Source organism: Equus przewalskii, chromosome 8 (assembly GCF_037783145.1).
Source record: "Equus przewalskii isolate Varuska chromosome 8, EquPr2, whole genome shotgun sequence".
NCBI classification, from domain to species: Eukaryota; Metazoa; Chordata; class Mammalia; order Perissodactyla; family Equidae; genus Equus; species Equus przewalskii.
The window spans coordinates 67,816,608-67,839,175 of NC_091838.1; the positions used below are offsets into that span (position 1 = coordinate 67,816,608).

At 46.0% G+C, this 22,568-nt stretch overlaps 1 protein-coding gene across 7 annotated transcripts in view; it reads left to right on the forward strand.

The window, feature by feature from the left end:
• The window catches only part of FER1L6 (fer-1 like family member 6), a 214,977-nt gene that overhangs the window by 76,721 nt on the left and 115,688 nt on the right, over positions 1 to 22,568 (forward strand). For 5 of the 7 annotated variants that reach the window (XM_070632002.1, XM_070632004.1, XM_070632005.1 and 2 more), the window contains one exon: positions 21,543 to 21,628. In XM_070632002.1, the coding sequence (XP_070488103.1) occupies positions 21,550 to 21,628 (79 nt within the window). In that variant the 5' untranslated portion in view covers positions 21,543 to 21,549. Of the gene's footprint in view, positions 1 to 3,365; positions 3,479 to 4,287; positions 4,370 to 21,542; positions 21,629 to 22,568 lie in introns of those variants that run through there. The other 2 variants (XM_070632003.1, XM_070632007.1) reach the window with 2 other exon arrangements.

Genomic DNA, 22,568 nt, shown 5'->3' on the forward strand with positions numbered 1-22,568 from the left:
AGCACTCAAATTAATAATTACCATTATTATTAGGTGTGGAATCTATCCCAACAGACAGCCTTGTGGATGAGCAGACACCTCAGCACAGCTCCCCTTTCAGAAATGGGAGCATTGCTCGGGAACTGACATGCCATTCAGGATTCACATCAGATGAGGAGGTCTGATTTTCCCAGGATCCCCCTGGCCTCATGCATCCTCTGGCTCTTTTTTTTTTTTTTTTCCTTTTTCTTCTTCTCCCCAAAGCCCTCCGGTACCTACTTGTATACTCTAGTAGTGAGTGCCTCTGGTTGTGCTATATGGGACGCCACCTCAACGTGACTGGATGAGTGGTGCCATGTCCATGCCCAGGATCCCAGCCAGTGAAACCCTGGGCTGCTGAAGCAGAGCCAAACTTAACCACTCGGCCACGGGGCGACCCCCCTCTGGTTCTTTATTGCTTGATTGTTATGAAGACTCAGCTACTCTGCGTCTGCTTTGACTGTTGCTATCACCACCAACTAACTTCTTCCTACTCCTCTACCTCGTGACTTCTGTTGACTCATAGCTTCTGAGTCCTATTGCTATTTCCTCCTCACGGCCTCAGCAGGCTGCCTTTGCCTGTGTGAATTTTGGGCTTCTGCCGCTGCTACCAGTGTCTCAACTCTGTCTGACCTGAATTTGAATCCTTTCATCCACCGCTTTTAGGACAAGTCATCTCCCAGACTGCTGATCAACCAACGGGGTGAGGTCACCTGGTACGAGAATGGCCTGACCCCTGAGAAGAGGTCTCCGAGGGTCACAGGCAGCCTCAGCCTGGTCTTTCCAATCCAGGGAAAGCACAGGGAAGAGCAGAGGCCACCAAATGCTCACAGTGTCCTTGACACTCAAGTTGGGAAAAGATGGGAGGCAGTTAAAATCTATTATAATTATTTAAATAGTTATAATAAATGCATATAAATTTTATAGAGAGATCATGTAGATTTATTAAGGCTTTTAATTTTCCCACCGAGAATATTAGCAGCTTTAGGAAAGGAGCTTAATCCTTCCTGATTCTTTTGTGTGCACTCATGTCTAATACAGATAACTGGTCAGTAGTACAAGACTGATATATCTGCTTTTCAACAAATATTTAGTAATAATAAAGTTGCTTCACTTCTTTCCCTATTTTAGAAAAAACATTCTTTTTTCTAATTTCAAAGTAATTCTTGGATCTTGTTGAAAAGTTGCAATACAGAGAGAAGTATAGGGAAGGAAAAAAACCCAAGAGATTGCAGACGTCAGAACCAAACATAATACTAAGGGATGTCAATAAATGTCACTTGCAACCTCTATGATCTTGTGCCAGTAACTGTACTGCTCGAGGCCTCTATTTCTTCACCTAAAATGAAACCGGGATAGTAGTCCTACCTACCTCCAAGATTGTGAAGCCTAAATGATGACACATTTGCAAAGTGCCTGCTGCAGTGTGTGCTTATTACCTAGTGGGTGATGAAAGACAATTAGTTGCCCCTTCCGTCTTACCAAGAACATCTTCTTTTCGTTGCTGTACTTCTCAAGAAGAGAGAGAAGGAACACCTGTGGCGTTCAAGAAGACTGACTCCCATGTAGACTCTTTAGGTTTCTTGTCCCTAAAGTGACCCTTGTTTGCTCCTCAGGTGACTCACCTGTTGACACAAGGAACGCCTCCTTGGTACATAGAAATGCATTTTCTCACTGAGCGTCAAATATGCTGAGCTTTTGCATCTCCAGGAAATTTACAGAAAAGCTGTGGGACAATTTACGTCACTACATTTATTCCTTTTCATTCCGGTGTTGAATCACGAAGAGGAGTTGAGGTCCAGGCACTGACTTTTGTCATTGATTGGAACCGAGTAATGCCCAAGATAACGGGTCTGGTCTTAAAACCTGCAGACAATTTAGAATCTATTGCTTATGTTTAAAAGTTTATTCAGTTTACCTGTTTCTTGAAGATGAACCTATTTTAAATATTCAAAATAAAACCATTTTCTAAAAATAGGAACAAAGTTTTAACATAAAAGATAATTAGTGTCCTTTTCTTTCAGGGAAGATGACATTGTTGGAAGGTTGCCTGGGTCCCTTGCATTTTGGGCCTGCTTTTTGGCAATATTATTGCACAGCCATTGAGCCTAGTAAGAGAAGGGAGTATCAAATCACCACTTTGAGGCTCTTTAGCAACACTAAGGACAGGATGGGTGTGTACCTGTTGGAGAGTGGGGCTTAGCATTGTTTCTCAAATTGTGGTCTGAGAAAAACCAGTGTTCCAATGTTCCAGTCTCCTATTCAGGGGACTAAAAGCAAGTTTTTGCTTCCAAATCAGTTTGGGAACCACTAGATTCTGTGGTGCTTTTGTACTTTTGAGGAGTCTTATTATGTGTTAGAATATTGTTGAATCTAAGAAATCCTGTGAAATCGAGTTTACCCCAGCGTTTTCCAAATGTATTTCAAAATGGAATCTCTTTGTTGGTGGGAGGCCCATTTGTAAATGACAAAGATCTGGATTAGAGTTCTGTTAGGGGGGCTCCTCCAAGAAGCAGATTCCAAGATGGCAGTGGCATGCTCGAGATTTATTTGGGGAAACACCTGGGAAGGATAAATGGGAAGGAGCAGGAGAAGGCAAGGAGAATCTTCAGATCCTGATGCAGAGTTGACACCCATGAGGGAGAGCAGGAAAGAAGAGGAAATGGGTGGGAAGGCTCTTCTAGAAATTTTCCTCGGGTTGATAGGGAGTCTTGTGGCCCAAGTCACCCACTGAAGGAGCCCCTTGTCTTGCAGGAAGCGGCCTGAATTAGTTCACTTTCTGTGCTCACTCATTAGGAGGGAGCAGCCTATGGGCAGCGTGGCCTCAGTGTGACACAGTGGTGGATGGAGAGGTCTAGCAGCTGGGGCTGTCAGTTAACTATGCTTCCTGCAGCTGGAGATCTCAGTGGCACATTTTCACAACCACCACAATTCCCCCTTGTGCCCCTTGTAGGCCACACAACCTTGAATAAGTCGTTCCAGGCTTCTGGAACCCAAACAGTAACCTATCAAATGGGAGGGCAACCTTTTTATCTCACATAGCTGCTGTGACACATAGCCCGCATGTGAAAGCTCTTTATAATTTCTGAAGCATTCTAGAAATAGAGAAGATTATTATTATGGGGTGGCTGAAGCCTTTTCAGATGTATTAGCCGCTAGAATGCCATTATGCTCCTTGACCAAAGCACAACTTCTTTTCCATTGCTTCCCTGAATTTCCAACAGGCCTATCAGGTTTGCTGGATACCTAATAAGTACAGAGTAAATGTTTGTTGAATCATGATAACAACTGTTGTGAGTTTTCCAAGGAAACACTCCATGACTAAGACTGTAGGTGGGGTAATGATTGCAGACACGGAAATGTATTCCTTTCGGCAGGAGGCGCATGGCGGGAGGCAAAGCACGGGGGAGGGTGCGGATGATTTCCGTTGACATGACCTGCACTTGTATCTGGAACCAAGGTACGAGCTTCATGGTGAGGCTATTATTCTTCCCAGGCTGGGGAGGGCTGGAGGAGAGTTTCACAACCTTCTTGCTTTTCAATATATTCTCATTTTTGCATTTCTAAAATAATTCTGAAGCTAATTGTAAAGACAATTCCCAAACTTCATTCTAGATCATTGTTCAGCAGCGCTAGCCTGAAGTTCATTTTCCGGAGCTGTTTACCGGTTATGTTATTGACCGCTTTGAGTTTTACCAACTCATCCTTTCCTTCTTTGGGGAAAATATCAGTCAGGAACAAAATGGTTAAGGGGCAAGCCCAGGAAAGAGGGAGAGTGAAGTAGTGAAGGTGATTTGTAACTGGGTAATTTGATAAAGAGTTAACTGTACCTCATCTATTTGGCTCTACTCTCCTGAGGCGCGGCGGTTTTGTCATTTCATTCTCTGTACATTTCTTTGCACCAGCTCAGCATTTTGTTCAATAAATGCTTGTGGAATGAATTACATGTGTCTACTATGTGCTGGGTGCTGGGGAGACAGTGATGAATCAATTAGACAGAGTTCTTCCCCAATGGAAATTTTTGTCTAATGATGGAGGTGAACACTAATGAAAAAAATCTCATAAATATCAAATTGCAAACTATGATAAGTGATGAAAAGAAAAAGCACTAAACACCTGGAGAGCTTCGAGACTGGGGGGTCAAGAAAGGCCTTTCTGAAAATGTGATGTGACCCCTGAAGGATGGGATAGTATTAACCAGGCAAAGAGGTGTGTGAAGTCATGTGGATTCCAGGAACAGAGAAGAGTGTGTGCAGAGACCCAGAGGGAGGGGACTGTTCCGGTGAAGTCACTAAAGGAAGGTGGCATGGCCAGAGCAGAGAGAGTGAGAAGCTCGAGATACGGCAGAGAGGTAAGGCTGCAGGGTTATCCATTAGGTATTTCCTCTTGATGAGCAATCAACAAACGTTTATTATAGAATGTCTGTGTAGCCAGATGATTTCTGTTGTTATGTTGTGTTCTTGTACCAGCCTTATGGTAAGGGCATCACTCTGCAGACAAGGAGAAATAAACTTCAATTCTGGGAGGAGGGATTTAAGCTTTAGCTAGAGTAAGCTTTGGGTCCCTGGGCGGTGGAGCTCTGATAAGAGTTGCCACAGGATTTTCTTTTGTGCAGGACAGATCAGACAAGGGGAGGAGGTCTGGTTCCCTTGAAAGGGCTGAATTAGGTGTCAGGAGGAGAGGTTCCAGCTCTAACATGCTGTGACTAGCTGAGCCACCTCGGACCGCTTCACCTTCTTAGTAATTAGTTTCCCCATCTGCAACATGTGAGGTTGGGACTCAATGATCTCTGATGATCTTTGATTCTGATCAGGATGAAATCTTCCATGACCAAAAATGGGAGGAGGGATGCACTAGGAGACCTGCTCTCTGTGAACCCCTGAGCCAAGGCCCCCTTCTCTGGGGACAATCATGGCTTAGGTGGGGATCTTGAATGAGGCTGCCTCATGAGCTACTATTTAACCTGCTCTGCCCTCACCTAGAAAACCTTCTCTCCAACCCCTACCCAACACTGGGGGACTGCCTTCCTCCCTCAGTGTGCTGCACCCCAGCGGCTCTTACACCACCGCCTGGTCCTCAGCTGTTAACTTCCCAGCCTTCTCCAGGAGGCGGAGTCTCATCTCAGTCCTCTTTCAGTGCCCAGCGTCTTGTCTGAAATATCAAGGCGCTCAGTGGAGTGAACCCAATGTTCTTTCCTATGATGCCATCAAGAAGAGCAGGAGGAAGCAATGAAGGGCAGTGTGTTAGTTTCCTGGGGCTGCCATGACAAATTACCACAAACTTGGCAGCTTAAAACAACAGAAATTCCTCCTCTCACAGTTTTGGAGGCCAGAAGCCTGGAATCAGGGTGCCGACAGGACCACGCTCCCGCTGAAGGCCCTAGGGCAGAATCCTTCCTTGCCTCTTCCAGCTTCTGGCGGCTCCAGGCCTTCCTCAGCTTGTGACCACAGCGCTCCAATCTCTGCCTCTGACTTCACATGGTCTCCTCTGTGTGTCTCCTTTTCTCTTTCTTGTAAGGACACTTGTCATTGAATTTAGGGCCCACTTGGGTAATCCAGAATGATCTCATCCTCAGATCTTTAATTACATCTGCAAAGCCACTTTTTGCAAATAAGGGCATGTTCACAGCTTCCAGAACATGGATGTATCTTTTGGGGGGCCATGAATCAACCTACTATAGTGACTTCTGAGGCATTTGACCCACCAAGATGCCTTCTTTTTATTTTATTCATTTTTCTCCTTTATAAACTTGACTTCTTTGAAGTGGTCTCAGGACATAGGTCCCATTGAAATGCCACAGAGTGGAGACAGCAGGCTCTGAGGTCAAGTGGCCTTGGTTTAATTCCCAGCACCTACCACCCCCTTTGGGGCTCAGTTTTTCCATCTGTCCATTGGGCACAATAACAGTACCTACTTCTGAGGCTGTTGTGGGGCTTAAATAGGATAATATTTGTAAAGACATTTAGAACTGGCCTCAAGTAAAGTGGAAACATATTATAAATGAGTAGGGGATGGTAAAAATGATTAAAAATTCAGGTTCGATGGCTGGATGATGGCTGGATGGCATCCCGGGCTTTGATGCTGTCTGGAGCCAGGGTTTCTTTGAGTCTGGATCTATCTGTGGCCACCTGACTTGGCATAGAACACGTTGGCGGCCCCTCCTCTCAGGACCTGCTCTGAGCTGCTGTGTTTGCTGATCAGAGTCTTGGGCTCTGGTGGCCAAGCCTAGCAGAGGGCACTGTGTTTCAAGCTGAGATAGGGAGCCGCTGGGCAGACACAAGCAGAAAGGGCACTTCCTGGGAGGCACCCGCCCCTCGGGATGGGGCAGCCCTGTGCCTGATACCCACTCTGCTGGGCTGCTGTGGTCTAGAGAGGAGCTTTCCTCCTCTCAAGACTAGTGCTGGACGCTGTGCCTCCTGCCCTGCTGACCTGGCTCGGGTCTGAGAAGTTAGTGAGTGCCAGTGCTTCTGGGCACGGTCAGGAGCCCTCGCTGGTCAAGGTGAGGCTGTTGCTCTCTTTCTTATTACTGAGCTCCACCTGCATCCTCTGCTGCAGTCTGGGCCACTGGAAGCCTTCAGGGACGCTCCTCCTTAGAGACCTGGGCCATCATGAGGGAGGTCGCGAACAGAGCACAAAGAGGCTGGGATCCAGCAACAGACTGCTGTGTGTCTGTAGACAAGTTCCCGTAGCTCTCTGAGCTGTGGAGTCCAGGATCCAGGAAATGAGGATTGCATACTACCTGACTCGGATCAGTGCTTGAAAACCTGAGGCTCTGGTTGATATTTGGGAGGCAGCACAGAGTGGAGGTCTGACAGGCCAGAGTCTGATGGCAGCCTCTGGCTATGGGGCCTCAGGCAGGTGACTTAACCTTTTAGACTTCAATTTCCATATCTGTAAAAGAGATTGAATACTTCCCTCAGATGGTTGTGGAGACAATTAAATGAAAAAAATGGATGTAGAACCTTAACCGAATGCCTGGCTCATCCTACATGTCCAATGACCAGTGGCTACTATGACTGCCCCAGAGCACTTTGAATGGCAATAATAAATGGATGAATGTATTGAGTAAACTGTACATTGTACAATGGATAACTGTGTACTGGCTCCATCCCAGTGCGGTCTAGAAGGAAAAGCATTCAGCTAGCCATGAGGAGACCCGGCTCTGTCCCCAGCTTGGCCAATTTGTAGCTGGGTGACTTTGAGCAATTTGCCTAACCTCTCTGAGCTTCAATTTTCTTGTCTTGAAATAAGGGTAATAGTAGCTATTTTCTTTTATTTGCCAGGAACTGTTCTAAGCACCTTACATAGATAAACTCATTTAACGTTTGACACTCTATGAAGTAGGTATTATCTGATACCCATTTTACAGGTGAGGGAATGGAGGCAGTTTGCTCCAGGTCACATAGATTATAAGTGGTAGAGGCCAAAGTTGTATGTGAGCCTGTGTCTTACTCAGTAGGCTGTGGAAATACTACCCGTCTCCATCCCTCGTAGGGCTTCGGGTAGGGTCCCGTGCATGTGCTTGGGGGAGGGTAAGGCTTTGTACAGATGGGACCTGTAGTCCTTATTTCCCTCCTTGGGTCTTGGCTCCATGCCCGTCTTTGTTTCATGTGTGTGGCATTTGTCACTGTGTGAATTAGGATTTTAAGCAGGTATAGAACGATGCATTGTGTTTATAGGTAAGTCCAACACGTGGGCTTCTCCGGTTCTGATTTTGCTCCTCTAAGTGAGTTAGGGAATCAAGGAGGCCTTCCTCCTGGACTGTGTGGAACGACGTTTACCGAGAATCTCCTGAGGTCGAGGCCCGGGACTAGGCGTGACCTAGACCCCTTCTCTTTGGTGTCTCCAAGCTGGGACTGGAAGGGACAGGTCTAGGATGCCTCTGCATGTTGGAGACTCAACAGGTTTGGACCCAGAGCTGAGGCTGAAACTCCAAGGACAGTTACTCCCGGAGAAGCCGACAGGACTGAGAGAGCCTCCCCTCCTGTCCGAGAGGCTCAAAATCCAGCTTTTTCAAAAGTCATTGCAAAGGAAACTGAGCGGAGCCCTCAAGAACGTCTTGGCTGAGCGAGGAAGAGATAGTTGCATGGGATTTTTGTTTCCGAGACCCTGTAAATCTCCCACAAAAGGCTCCCTGGAGATAAGCTGTTCTGTAGAAAGTCTCTTCAGAGTGCCTTCAGAGTTCTGTTTGATTTCACAGGTTCATAGATGAGCCTTGCGGTTCATTTCCTTCTACGCAGGACACGAGCGAAAACAGAAGCAATGAATTTCTGGTGTGGATTTTTTCTCTCTGAGAGTGTGTCTCGGGTGTAGCGGACTGGAAGCTGTTTGTGTGTAATAGCATTGAGTTGCCTCATTACATTTCAGGTTTCAACTGCGCTAATTAAAGTTCTTACTCTTGGAACTAATCAGCCTGAGTGAAGTAGATATTCCCCCCTCTTGGTTGCAGAAACTGTTGACCTCACAGATGTGAAGGAGACAAGATCTTGGCAGGTCATCCTTGAAATACTGCAGTCTTTCATTTTCAGCATTGAACTGCTTTTGTTTTTAACAGATGTGAATTTCGTTTCCTTTTGCTTTTTTGAGTATACAGGAGAAAGTAACTAGGCTATCATATTTCATCCCTTGGAACATTTTATGTAATCCACAGGAGTTCAGAAGGAAAGCTCTGTTGAAGGAAAAAGTCTATTTTTGAATGACTTGGATTCAAGGTGTGTTGTTAGCAGAGTTAGCCTGGCCCGGGTTTGGAGGGGAGGTGTGTGGGGTCCATGCTTGCCGAGCTCTTAGAATTCCTGGAGGGTAAGCACAGGATAGATGGACGTCTAGAAGTCCTAGCAATTTCAATCAGCAGATATATGATCTTGATCTGGTTCCTACTTTTTTTCTGGGTCTCAGTTTCCCTATTTGTTGAATGAGTAGGTTGGTCTTGATTAGTGATGTTCAAACTTTAAAACTTAAGTTTATTCATGCATTATCTGAACTCCTCAATATATAAAACAGATAAAAATGGATTCCCTCACACTGAAAGGGTCGGGGTGGGGGAGAAGTTGGGGACACTTTGGGCCACCTCGTCACCTATGTGACCTTCCCTAACTTCCTTCCACCCCTGAATCCTTGGGCCAACACACGGGCTTGAGATCAACAGTCCCTCCCACCGAATATCTAGAATTCTTTTTCTAACCCTTCCTTTAGCTCAACTGCTTTTCTCTAGTCATTCTGCCCAAAGATAGATGTGGAAATGACTTTATTATTTCATGTCTTCATTCCTTTTTTTTTGTGAGGAAGATTGGCCCTGAGCTAACGTCTGTGCCAATCTTCCTCTATTTTACGTGGGGTGCCCCTGCAGAGTGGCTTGACAAGCAGTGCTAGGTCCATGCCCAGGATCCGAACCTGCAAACCCCCAGCTGCTGAAGCAGAGCATGTGAACTTAAACACTAGGCCACCGGGCCGGCCCCTCATCTCTTGTTGACTGAAATCTCATAGTCCTGTTATGATTCACTCTGAACTATCTTATCTTGGAGGAACTAATGTGAATCCTCATTTCCCCCTTATTGTATGTTTGGAGGGTATGCGTGGTCCTCAGTCTATGGAGTTGTGAGGTAGTGAGCTCCTCATCACTGGAGGCTATGAGACAAGGGTTGGCTGGTCAGTTGACAGGGTTTTATTTATTTTGTTAAATAAATACCTCTTGAATACCTAGTATGCACAGAGCACTAGAGTACATTCCACACTTTGCCAAGGGAGGAGAGACATACACGTGAGCAACGTGTGAGGGGATGACCTGCTTCACCAGCTTAGGTTACAGATAAATCACATGGCCCTTTACCATTCCAGCTGCTCAAAAAAGTTAGAAGGATGCTCAGCGTGTCTTTCCTGAAGGTGTGCCTTCCTACTCTTAAATATCCCTGGAAGCACAAAGAGCAGTTTTGCTTTTAAATACTAGAGGAATAGACGAGATCAGCCCATCTGTGGTCACAGATTTTCCTCCTGTCACTCTAGATTACATTCCTATTGAAAAAGAGTCTTTCTTTGATAAAGGATGGTCCCAGGCTTCCTTAGGCTACCACACTCTGGTTTGTACTTGGATGCTCAGCCATTTCGGCACCAAGGCCATCCAGTTGGGAGGGCCTTCCAGCCTCAACCACATCCTGGACTGGCTGCTGGCATCCCCATGACCATCTAGTCTTGGCAGTGGGCACTGGTCACCAATCCAGTCTCATTTATGTTCCTGGTGAATTCCCTTCTGCCACCCCCCTGCCCCCCAACCACCCTGGGGTTCTTTGTTTTCTTCCCAGCCAGTGGATCCTAGTCAGAGACAAACGTAATCCATCAAAATCTCTCTAATAACATTGGGCCTCAAAAGGGTCTCCATCCCTTTCCGCCAGGTAATTTCCAGGACCCCTTGCAAATTTGCTCTTTCCTTCCAAGCAGCCTCTGAAATCTAAGTACCCGAGGGCATGTGGAGGCAGAGTCTTAGTCAAGACACAAAAACTAGCCTCTCCCCTGAACTAAGAGGCAATGGTCAAGCCGTGGGTCCTCGCAGAGGATCGGCTACAAGGGCCCATCTAGTCAAAGAAGCAACTGGCAGCTTATAACTGGGAGCTTAGTGACATTTTACCTGGCTGAGTACCCAGCCACAACTACGAGGGAGCGGTCCAAGGTGTGAGTGTTGGGTGGAAGTGGTAGGATTGTGGAGAGGAGAAGATCAGATGGCCTAGGCAGAGAGAGAATGAGGTACCCCTGTTGAATCCTTTAATGGCTCCCTATTGCTCTTAGGCCTCATTGCTCTCCTCTCCTCCCCTCTGCTTTTTGCTCTAGACGTGCAGAGAGGGGCATTTTCTTTTAATAATGCATCCACTTTTACCTCTGGGCCTTCACACTTGCTGTTCCTTCCTTCTAGAACTCTAACAGTGTGGAGAGAGATATTTTAAAATGCCCTCTCAGGGATTGACCAGTAGAAGGGTATTCTCCAGGGCCTGTGGAGAGGAGAAAAGAGTGGCTGCAGGCCCGTGTGGACCTCCTGCCTGAGCATACTGCTGCGCGGCAGACACCTTCCAGAACAGAGCCAAGTGCAGTTTGGAATGCTGCCAACCCCGAGGTTCACTGAGCCCCTTCCAAGCCTGTCACCTGCTGCTTCAAATCTTCCTGTCCCTCTACTTCCCATTGTCAGCCTTTTGCTGAAAAAACTTCCTCTATTTTGTCGTCTTACAACTTCAGGTAGCTGCTAAAGCTCTACAGTTTTCTCTTGGTTGAGTGTCAAACATCCAACCAAAGTTACACCTGAACCTCTGTACACTATGAAAAAAACTGTGGCTAAAACAGTTGGGTAGTTAGGAAGGTAGTGAATTCCTCATCCCCAGAGATGTTCAAGGAATATAGTGGTTGAAGTTAATGGGGAAGGGTGTAAAGGAATTCACACATCAGATCAAGGGACAAATGACTTTTAAGAACCCATCCAGCTTTGAGTTGCTATGAATTTCCAGAAGATTAGGCAGAGTGCATGAATTTTTACAATCTAATGTATCTTGTTGTCTTATTTTAGAATCTCAGAGAAACCAGACAGATTAGAAGAGACACCCACTAGAGTAGGACACCGGGGCATCTACGATTACAGCCAGAGGGGTTATTTTCTCAGATCTGACTTTCTATCTCTTCATAGGAGGTTTGTTGGGATATGTTGATTCTTGGACAGCCTCTTAAGGAAGGTCTTATGTTATGAAGATAGAGAGAAGGGCTAGAGTGCTGGTTTGCAAATGGTTAATAAAACAGAAGGCTTTAGTATGATTTGTGGGCTGGAAATTGTTGGAGGCAAGCATGAGATGCTAGTCTGAGGTGTACAGAGCTGAGGACCAGTCAAGGAACTGAAGCAGAGATTGATTAAGAGCCAGCTAAAGGGAAGGGACCTCTCTGATCCTTCTCTTCCTCTTCCTCCTCCTTGTCCTCCTCTTTGTCCTCCTCCTTCTCTTCCTCCTTCTCCAGGTGTTCAGAGGGAGGTTCCTTGAATCATCTCTGTATATACTGCACTCCTTGTCTGGCTTGCCCGGTCTTAACCCTGCCTGACTTTGGGCAAGCGGCCTGTCTTAGTTGGTTCGGGCTGCTTTAACAAAAAAATACCACAGATTGGATAGTTTAAACAGTAAAAATTTATTGCTCACAGTTCTGGAAGCTGGGAAGTCCAAGGACAAGGTTCTGGAATATCTGCTGTCTGGTAGTGACCCACTTTCTGGCTTGTAGACAGCTGCCTTCTCACAGTGTCCTCTCATAGCCAGAGAGAGAGCTCCAATCCTTTCATTCCCTTATAAAGGCACCAGTCCCATTATGGGGGCTCCATCTCCATGACCTCATCCAAATCCAATTACCTCCCTAAGGTCCCACCTCCAAATACCATCACACTGGGCCCAGGACTTCAACATATGGATTTGGGGTCCACAGCATAGCCTAACCTTTTCAAGTTAGTTTCTCCTCTTTAAACTGAGACTAACATTGACTCCTCTCGAGGTTCTTGTGGTTGTTCAATGAATTATCACATGTAAAGGAATCCAACACATAGTAGGTATTCAATACACATTCATTCTTTCCACCCATCTCTTCTCAACTTCCCGGGATCTCATTCCTCTTTTAAGACCAAACTGCAGTGTCATCTGCTCTGGATGCCTTCCTTGACTCTTCTTGGCCCCACGTAAATCATTTTCCAAAAGTACTTGGTATCTACCCACAGCAGCCTTGCTCATACTGTGCTTATAACAACACAGGCGTCTGCATTCCTAACCACACTGTGAAGGCCTCTAAGGCAAAGGAGCCTGATGGATTTATCTTTGTATACCAGGGCCTGGCACACTGCTTGGTACACAAAAAGGCTCCATATACTTTTGATGAATCACCACCTAAGGCACTGGTGGTAGGGAAGTAACCAGCCAATAAAGATGTGTAGACGTGATAAAGAGAAAGAAAAAGGAGGATGCATTCGAAAAGGGAGCTATTGTACGAAATGAATGGAGACAAAGGCTGGGTTGCAACCAGAGCTGATGCGCCATTTAACAGAGTACAAATGGTTTACCAGGCCCCAGAGTGAATAATTTCCTTTTTCTCCCCAGCTTTGAGGTGAATAATGGGGCAAGGCTTAGCAACTGACATTTTAGATTCTTCTCTTCTCTGATTACGTTCTCAGTCTTGGAATGGCCTTAACTCCTTTCTGTCTGACATGATACATCTTTGAAGAGAGCCAAACTTCCAGTGAATTCTTGTGGAACTTTCTAGATGTATGTTCTATCTGTCCATCTGCCTATTCATCTACCCAACAGTCATTGAGCTCTGCTGTGTGCCAGGCCTTGTGCTAGATACTACAGGTACAGACATAAACTAGGCATGGTTACTGCCTTCAAAAGCTCAGCATCTAATAAAGAAGAATGATATTTTTCAAGTAACTGTCATGATCCATGTGACAAATGCTATAATAAAGATAGCAACAAAGTGCCAACAGAATCCAGAGGAGTGTGTGACTTGCTCCTCCTTGCAAAACTGACAAACCCAACCCATCAAAGGAGATAGCTGAGTTGGGCCTAGAGGACAGACTTGGTTGTTGATAGGCAGAGATGGGAGAAGCTACCTTCAATTGAGGGTCTGGAGTGAGAAATGGTTCATGGGCAAAATAGTGTGATGAATTCAGGAGGAGCTGTCCACTGGGCTGGAGCACAGGGTTTGGAGGTGTCAAGCGCTGGATTGGTGAGTGGGCTGAGGCTACATTGTGGAGAGCTCTAAGGGACTTTCAAAGAACGTTGATCCTATTTTTTAATTTAATTAACGTGTGTAGGATATAACACATTAGTGTTGACAAACAGAATGTTGCATCTTATATCTCATTTGATCCTCATGACAGCTCTGTAAAAGAGGCATAACTTACCCTCCATTTTATAGATGAAGACACTGAGGCACAGGAGGGTTAAGGATTTGCTCAGAGTTACACAATTAGTGGGTGGCTGAGCTGATACTCAAAGCTAGGACTTTGGATCCCCAAATCTATGCTTTTAAAAAATTAAACGTATTGTTGAAACAAGACATATATACAAAAAAAAAACACAAATCACAAATGTATAACTTGAAAACTTTCACAAAGTAGATACAGCAAATAATAATGTCCAAATCAAGTTGGCGAAGTTTGACGTCTTTCCAATATTGCATTTTCCAATCCATAAGCATGAAATATCCCTCAATTTATCTTATTTGGTAATTTCCAGTGTAGAGGTCAATTTCTTATACTGATTCTTCAGTTTTTGAATTTTTGATGCTATTTTAATACCTTTTATTTACAGTTTTAGTTTATCGTTCTTTGTTTTTATATCAAGAGGTACAACTGATTTGACATGTTGACCTTGTTTCTGGATATCCTGCTTGATTCACTTATTAATTCAAATAGTTGAACTTTATTGAAATGGTAAGGTCCTCAAATACAACACTGAACAGATGGAGGAATAGTGAGCATCCTTGTCTCATTTTGGTTAATCTTAGGGAGAAATCTTTCAATATTTACTATTGGTATGATATTAACCCTAGGGTTTTTGTAGATATTCTTTATCATATTAAGGATGTTCTCTGCTCTTCTAGCTTGCAACAGTGGCTGCAGAATGGAGGATAGCTTGCAGGAAGGAGAGAGAATGGGAGCAGAAAGACCATTCGGTACCGAACTAGAACGGGAGCAGGGTGGAGGCAGAGGAGGGAATGTGCGGGAGACGATGTCCTGGCTTCTCTGTTTCTTCAATGGTTCTCACTTGCTCACTGCTCGCCTCATAAAAGTTTTAAAAGAGAAAGAACTCTAAAAGTTGCCAGGGTTCACTTTCTCTGGGTCACCCAAATGGTCTTCTTTAAGATATTAGGTGTTTTGTGATAAAGGTATAGTCAAATTCATTTAGAAAAATTTGAATACCTTATTACCCTCCCGGAGAGTCACAATGAACATGAGCACATTAAAAGCTCTGAGAATCCTACAGCAAATGTAATTGTTTAATGTAACACAGCACCTCCTGTCTTCAGTGTCCACGATACCAAAAAGTGAGGTTCGGAAGGAATTTCATAGATCCTCTCTTTACTTATTATGGAGTTTAATGAGTGTCACTTGTAACAATACACTGACATATAATAGATATGGTTACAAGTGAGACTCCTTAAGTCAGTGTAGTGGTGTCCCTGAGGTTATGACTATACCCTCTTCTTTTCCTGTTATGCGCAAAGCCCATTGAGAAATAGATCTAGGCATCAACTAATGCTGGTAAAGCTAGTTTGGAGGACGCTGTATGGATCGGAGTCTAGACTGAATCAGATAGACTTACCCACCCAGCTGCAGGGAGGAGAGGCCCGGGCTCAGTGACTGACTTCCACTTGTCAGCAGGGGCAGAAGGTAGAATCCAATGTTCTGTAGGAAGGTAGAGCCAAAGAAGGGAAGACCGCATGAGAATAGGAGCCTTGGCCCTAAACCCTACCCAAGAGAGGAATGTCAACCAATGGATGCCATCCTCTTATCATTCTGCCAACAGATAATCAGGGAACATGTGGGAGGAGGAAAGTTTAGGGAATAAAGAAGAGCAGAAAGCTAAAAAGGGTGGGAGTTTGAAGACTCATTTATGCTAGAACATGGGGAGAGAGCTGCTTGTCCCAAATGTTGGGAAGCTGTCTGCAGTCTATTTTTGGCTTAGAGGTTGATTCTCTTGCCTTTAGGAGAACAGGGATCAGGGCTCTGATTAGCCTGAATATAGAGGATGAAATAACAAAATGAACATTTCCTTAAGGCAAGAGAAAGTTTGGGGCTGAGGAGGATCCAGCAGCCATAACTGTATTGAGTCATTGGCATGACCTGCCAATATTTGTTTCTCTGTTTTCCTTGCACTCTGACCAACCCAGTCATGTGCTAATCTTAGATATAGAGGAGCAAGAGCAGGAGAGGATGGAGGCCAGAGGCTTTAAGTTGAAAAAGGCTCCCCTAACCCTTGTAAGATGGCATCAATAGTGGGCACCGTCAGTGTGCTGCAGGGTGGGTGAGATGCACGCAAGGACAAAGCCTCCATTTTCCTGGGGCAGTCCTACAGCAGCCCCCTCCTACCACCTTGCCCTTGAACATTTGGCAAAGATCTCTGAAGGGCTGTCGGAGCCTGGCTTAACCCGGGCTGGCTCTACATGATGTGGCTCAGAATTACTCCTGAGTCCTCTTTGATTGAGAAAAATCACAGGAGGAGGGATTCATTAGCATCCTTGGAGCGGCATTTCCTAGACTCAGATGATCTTGCAGGAATTCTTGCAGGTGAAATATCAAGACTCTCAATGAGGGTCTGTTGAGTTGGTGACGTTTGAATCTCATTACGTTGGCTGATGGGGCTGGAATGTACAGAACGAGGACAGAACGAGGACCTAGCAGAGAAACATCCATTTACCACAATGAGGTGATAGATTCCAAACTGCAGTAGGCAAGAAGAAACTGGTTCCCATGAGATTGAGAGCCAATGCCCCATCCATCCAGGCCATTGCCTGGGATACTGTGGGCCCAATAGAGGACTGATCCTTCTCTCTCAAACTGAAGGACTCTGTTCTTCCAAGATTGGATTGATCCTATGCATAAATAGAGAAGGCAACCAATTCTGTGGGCTAATTTCTGGGATGGGGTTTAGTGGAAGGGGAGCGGAGGTTGAACGACAAAGTCCAGCCTACTCAAATATATCCACCAAACACTCTGAATGTCCTAAATTGCATTGTTCCTTTTAGTTAAAAAATTATCTTTTGCATTTCCTTTAAAAAAACGTAAACCTTCTGTCTGAGAGGACAGCTCACTGGCACTGATTTCTTAACCACAGGGGTTTGGAACCCTGCTGCATGTTGGAATCACCTGGGAAACTTCAAAAACTACTGAGCCTTGGTCCCCCTGCTGAGCAATGAAATCAAACTCGCTGGGTGGGATCCAGACACAGTGTGGGGGACAGTTTTAGAAAGCTCCTCTGTATGAATCTCATGTGCAGCGAAAATTGAGCATCATTGCCCTAGAGAAATAGGATATCGAACAGGTAAGTTGTGATAGGAAGATCACAGGGAGAGAGGAAGAAAAGTTTCGGCGTCTTGACGAGGCCGGATGTCGCATGGGTTTATATTTTAACGCTCTTCTGTCGAAACCCACTTTATAGCTGTTTCTATGTTTGGTGGTTTGATGTTAATGAACATATCCCAGTCTTAGAAGTAAGATGAGTACACAGATGGGATATTCCCAAGAAGGTATTTCCCAGCAGGCAACTGGGAATTTAACGAAGGCTCTTTGGATAAAGACGGTGGCAAAGCTTCATTTTGTTTTGTTTTTGAGATAGACCTGATTACATGAAATTCATTCTTTGGATAAAGGAATTTTTTGAAATATATAGCTCTAAAAAATATATTTTTTTAGAGTTTATGAAAGTTTTCATATAAATAAATTCACAAATCAGTTAAAATTGTTGTTTTTTTTCCATACTGGGTGTTATGACTTTGGGTCTGGAGGGTGAGATGCACAGGTAATCTGCAGCCTGTGTCCTTTGGGTGGGGAAGAGAGCAGCAGGAGCCAGGACTGGTCACACCCATTGACACAATTAACTGTGTTTGGCCGCTTGACCTGTGGTGCTTCCATTCCTCACTGAAGGTAGAAAAGGTGATTCCAGAAGGGGAATCTGGTGACACAAGTGGACAACCACATGGAGACCCTGGTTGCGAGCCACTTCCTAATTCTGGCTCCACTGAGCCATGGACATGACATAAAATTAGCTATTTGTAGAGATCTTAACAGTTCAGCATGAGGGCTCTGTGAGGTCATATATACAACACTGTAGTGAGAAGAGCAGAGTTAACCTGATTGACACTTCCTGAGGAAGAGGAGCCTGGAGCTCAGAGGCATCCCATTGCCAGCCCCAGTGACATAGTTAGAAAGCAGTATAGATGAGTCCCAGGCTCCAGCTGTCCAGCTCCTCTTTCTGTGTGCCAGGCTGGCTGCTTCCCTGGCAGGGTGGGCCCTGTGGTTCAACAGGGATTGACATCACATGGAACAGAGATGCTGAAGCGAGTCTAACACGTGCACTCTTCACCATTCTTATTGTTTGGATACAGATATCGGAGTCATGGTAGCTTTCACCCTGAGGAGACCAGGTTGGTATGGAGGTCCTTGTGTGTCTCTTGACTTATCTTGGGTAGCCCTGGGAGGAAACTCTATGGATCCTAAACCAAAGAACCCCATCCTTTTTGTATGGTGGGAGGGTCCCATACTGGAATCCTTGGCAAACTGGGCAGGCCGTGAGATGGCAACCACCTTGGAGACTTACCAGGTAAGTCTTCCTGATTCGCTGGCTGATCTCAATATATTGGCTGGAAACCCTGACAACCTCGGGTTTGTAAAAATGGGTAATAACAGCATCTGCCTCATGGGATGTTGTGGGGATACTAGGAGATAATGAGTGTAAAATGGTGTTCCTGGCACATAGTGAGTGTCAATACATGTTTAAAAAACTTTCAGCTCACTCAGGGGAATATTTTAGCACATTTCCTTGTCATCAATGTTGTAAGAATTTGGAGCATGCTCTACACATTAAAAGCATTGTTTCCTATTTTAACGTCACCCTGTCAATTGGGTAGCAAATGTCCTTGTGTCACGTGTGAATGAAACGCACTCATCTGGGTTGAGCATCCAGCCTCCAATGCTAGAGCTAACAAGTGGGTTCAAGCAGGTCCCTGAGCTGAGTCCTGTGTCACAATTCACTCTGTCCTGTGCAGTCTGCCAGTGACACCGTGGTTCTGGGCTGGCCAGGTATGTCTTCTCTCTATGGCAAATGGCACAGGGCTGAGGAGGAGAAATCAATTTTCATCAAGGAGGCTTTTCATGCTGAGAGTCATGCTGGGAGTGCCCTTGACTGACTCAGGGTTTCAGGCAAACAACTTTGTGTGTTTGTGAAACAAACATCAACCCACCCAAGAGAGCGGAGCTGGTTGTAAATCCTTTGGACATTACCAGAAGGTCTCTTTGGCGTTTTCTGTAGAGGGGTCTGAGCTGTGCCTACACCTGGGCTTCCCAGTGCTGGTTCTTCCCCAAGTCCATTAAAAATCTCTAAAAGTGGTTGTGGATGTCAGTATCTTTTGGACTTCCTTAGGTGCCTCTAACAGAGAGCAGGGCCAAGAGCCCTTGGTTTCAGAGGAGCGGGGGTGTCTGTCTCTGAGAGGTGGGACATCGCTCTCTCTTCCCCTGCCCGTGGCAGCAACTTTGGGCATGCCCCAGTGCCTTGGTCACCAGCTGCCTTATGGGAGATTCGGAAAGCTGAGGCTGTCGGCGATGAGGATGTTAGTTCCTAAAGGAAACTTACATCTCCCTCTGGTAGATACTATCATTTATTAGTAGCAGCTTCCTATTTGCTGATGCAAGTAACTCAGCCTTTTCAAGTAGTCTGCAGAGGCCATTGGCCAAGTTCCTAGAACACCAGATCCTACCTCCATGAAACGATCATGGCAGTGGGCCCTTGGGGACCACAATGGCAATTTAGGATTTGGAAAGTACTGGCCTCGGACCTTCTGCTTTGTAGCTCTCCTTTGAAAGCAGGATAGCAAGAATTATTTTTGGAAGTTTCCCTTAAGCTTTCAGACAAGGGGAATTTTAATAATGTTAGACAAAGGGAATCCCCTTTGTGTATATTCTCCTGAGATTCCTGGGAGACTAAGAATGGTGTTCTTATCCCAGGGCCGTGGCAAATCAAAAGGGAGAAAGATGCTATCTCTGAGAAGGGTACTTTTTTAGTACTTTCTATACACCAGGCACTGTCCTCAGTGCTTTGCTGACTTCACCTCATTTTATTCTCACAAAAATCCTGTAACGTAGGTACTTTATTGTTATCTCTATTATACCCACGGGGAAATTGAGGCTCAGAGAGGTACTGTGGCTTGTCCAATCCATCCATGTCTGGCTGGTTCCAGAGCCCATTCTTTCCATTCTACTGTCTCTCAGGGTCTCAAAGGACCTCTGAGGTCCCCTAGGCCAGTCCCCCACTTCTGATGTTTGTCCTCTCTACAACATCCTTTACCAGTGGTCCTCAGGCCTCTGCTTGCACACCTCCAAGAACAGGGAACTCATCCCCACCCAATGCAGTCCATTTCACCGTTCAGACAGCACCAGTGTGGGGGGATCTTTAGCTCCTCACGTGGATCAAGGCAGGACATAAACAGAATAAACAAACAAAAAATAAGGAAATTGAGCATACATCTGTCTCCTAGTAGCTTCCACTCATTGGTCCTAATCCTATCCCTTAGAATAATAACAACTAATGTTTATTGAGCAACTAGTTGGTTCCAGATGCTTGCTAAATGCTTTGCATTTGTTATCTCATTTTACACATGAGGACCCTGAAGTTGAGAGAGTGACCTGTTCAAGGTCACAAAGATGGTGCTGGGATCAGGACCCAGGCAGTCTGACGGTGGAGTCACTGATCTTAGCCACTGTACTCCACACCCTCCCAAGTCTTCAATATGAAAGCAAATGGAAAACTTCGATGGTTCCGCCTCTTTCCTCGCGTTGCTCCAGGACCGCAGAACGTTCGCTGAGAAAGTTTGAGTCTTTCTTGCTCTTTCCTCCCTTCTCCTCCGTTCCTTCCTGGTTCCTCCTCCTGCTTCCCCTAAGGGCCACCCCACCAGGCTGTCTGACTCAGGCCAGGACTTTGAACTGTGCCCTTCTGTCCTTCCACACAGAGCCAGGTGCTCTTCAGTCCCTCAATCCAGAAAGGGATTCTCTCGGGAGCAGTGTCTGGAATGCTCAGCTAGGGATGGCAGACTGAGGCCCTTTCCTGGGATGAGAAGGAGGCCCCCAAATGACTTCCTGCTCATGGCTAATAATAGCAATAATAATAGCAGCTGACGTTTGGGGCTCATACCATGTGTCAGGGACCTCAATAAGTCCCAGGGCCTCTTGCCCTTGGAAATGGTCTGGGAGCCTGGCTCTGGAGAGGGTGAACATTCTGCTCAGGGGAACGGGCAGTCTCAGGCTGACCAGTGGTTAGATCCTGGGCTCTGAGTTCAGACAGACCCATGTCCAGTGGATGCTCTGATGCTCAGAGCTGTGTGCTCTTAGAGGCATTACCTACCCTCTCTGGGCCTTGGCTCCTCCTCTGTAAGAAGGGTAAGAGAGGAAGCTGTGATGATTAAATGGTGTCATTCATTTTGGGTGCCTGGCACGGGTGAGTGAGGAGAAAGGGAGAAATCCTAGCTAGAGCTGTTAGTGTTTGCATCACGCCTCGTTTAAGCGCAGCTCTAGGTGGACCTCATGATTTCTGTTCTGGTGCGGTTTCCATGATTTCTGCAAAAGTAGAGCTGTCTGGAGAGCTCATTGGTTCATCCTGACGCTCGTCTTTTGACCGCCATCCTGGGAGGATGAGGAGGCTGGTTGGCTTCCAGGAGAACTCAGTGTGCGCGTGTGTGTGGGTTTATTTTCTCCTAACACGTCTGCCTGACTCAGAGTTACTATGACTGTGTTGTTTATTTTTTCTCCTTTTCAGAAAGGGGATGTTTGGGCTGAAGCTAAAGAAGAAGAAGAAGAATAAAGCAGAGAAGGGGTTGGTGCTAGCCAACAAGGCTGCCCAAGGTGAGGCTTTTGGTGGGGAGCTGACTGCTATGCTGGGGCCTGTGGCCCTCACAGAGTGGACCCCTCCTTGGATGAGAATGGGGTTCACTCTCCATAGGGATGAGGTGGGAAATGTGCTGCCTGCTGAGTCTTCAGACCCCGCTGATCACAGATGTGGACCCAGGGCTGTCTGCCTCAGCCCCACTGCTCATCTGGTCATCGTGCCAAACAGGGACGTGGTGAACACCTGCCAAGCTATAGAAGGGGACCCCAGAAGGAGGCACTGACAGGGTTCAAGCTCCCATTTCTGTTCTAATTTGCTCTGTGGCCCAGGAGAAGTCACTTGGTAGCTCCGAGTCTCAGTTTCTCCCTTTGTCAAATGGGTGCGATGTGGATTGCTGGGCTGACCTCACACGGCCAGGGGGAGGATCACGTGAGGTTTTGAAAGTAAGAGTGAGGACAGCAGCTGCTCTGAGGGAGGCTCTGCATGTAGTGTCTCATTTACCCCCTCCGTCATCTTCCCGGTAGGTATTGTCATCCCAGCTTTACAAATGAGGTTACAGAGATGCAGAGAGTCAGTAAAGTGAGCGAAGGACCAGCTGCAGAATTTGCAGGGCCCAGTGAGAAAGAAAAATGCAAAGCCATCGTTAGGAAACCATTAAGAATTTCTGATGGTGACAGTGGAGCATTAAGCCAGGTGCCATGAGGTCCTTCTGATCCCAGGACCTTGTGTGTCTGCACAGACTCATGCAGCCGGCCCTAAGTGTGGGAGGCATAGAGCCAGGAAGCAACAGCGTTGGGATGTTAATCCAGGCTGGCTGACTTTCTGCCCTTAGAATGGGCTACTTCCTTCTCCAAAAGAGCAAAGCCTCGAGTTACCATGTGAATTGTGCCAGTGGAGGCCAGGCCCGGCATTAGGTAGACACTCATGTTTGTTGAATCAAATAGGATCAACTGTTTG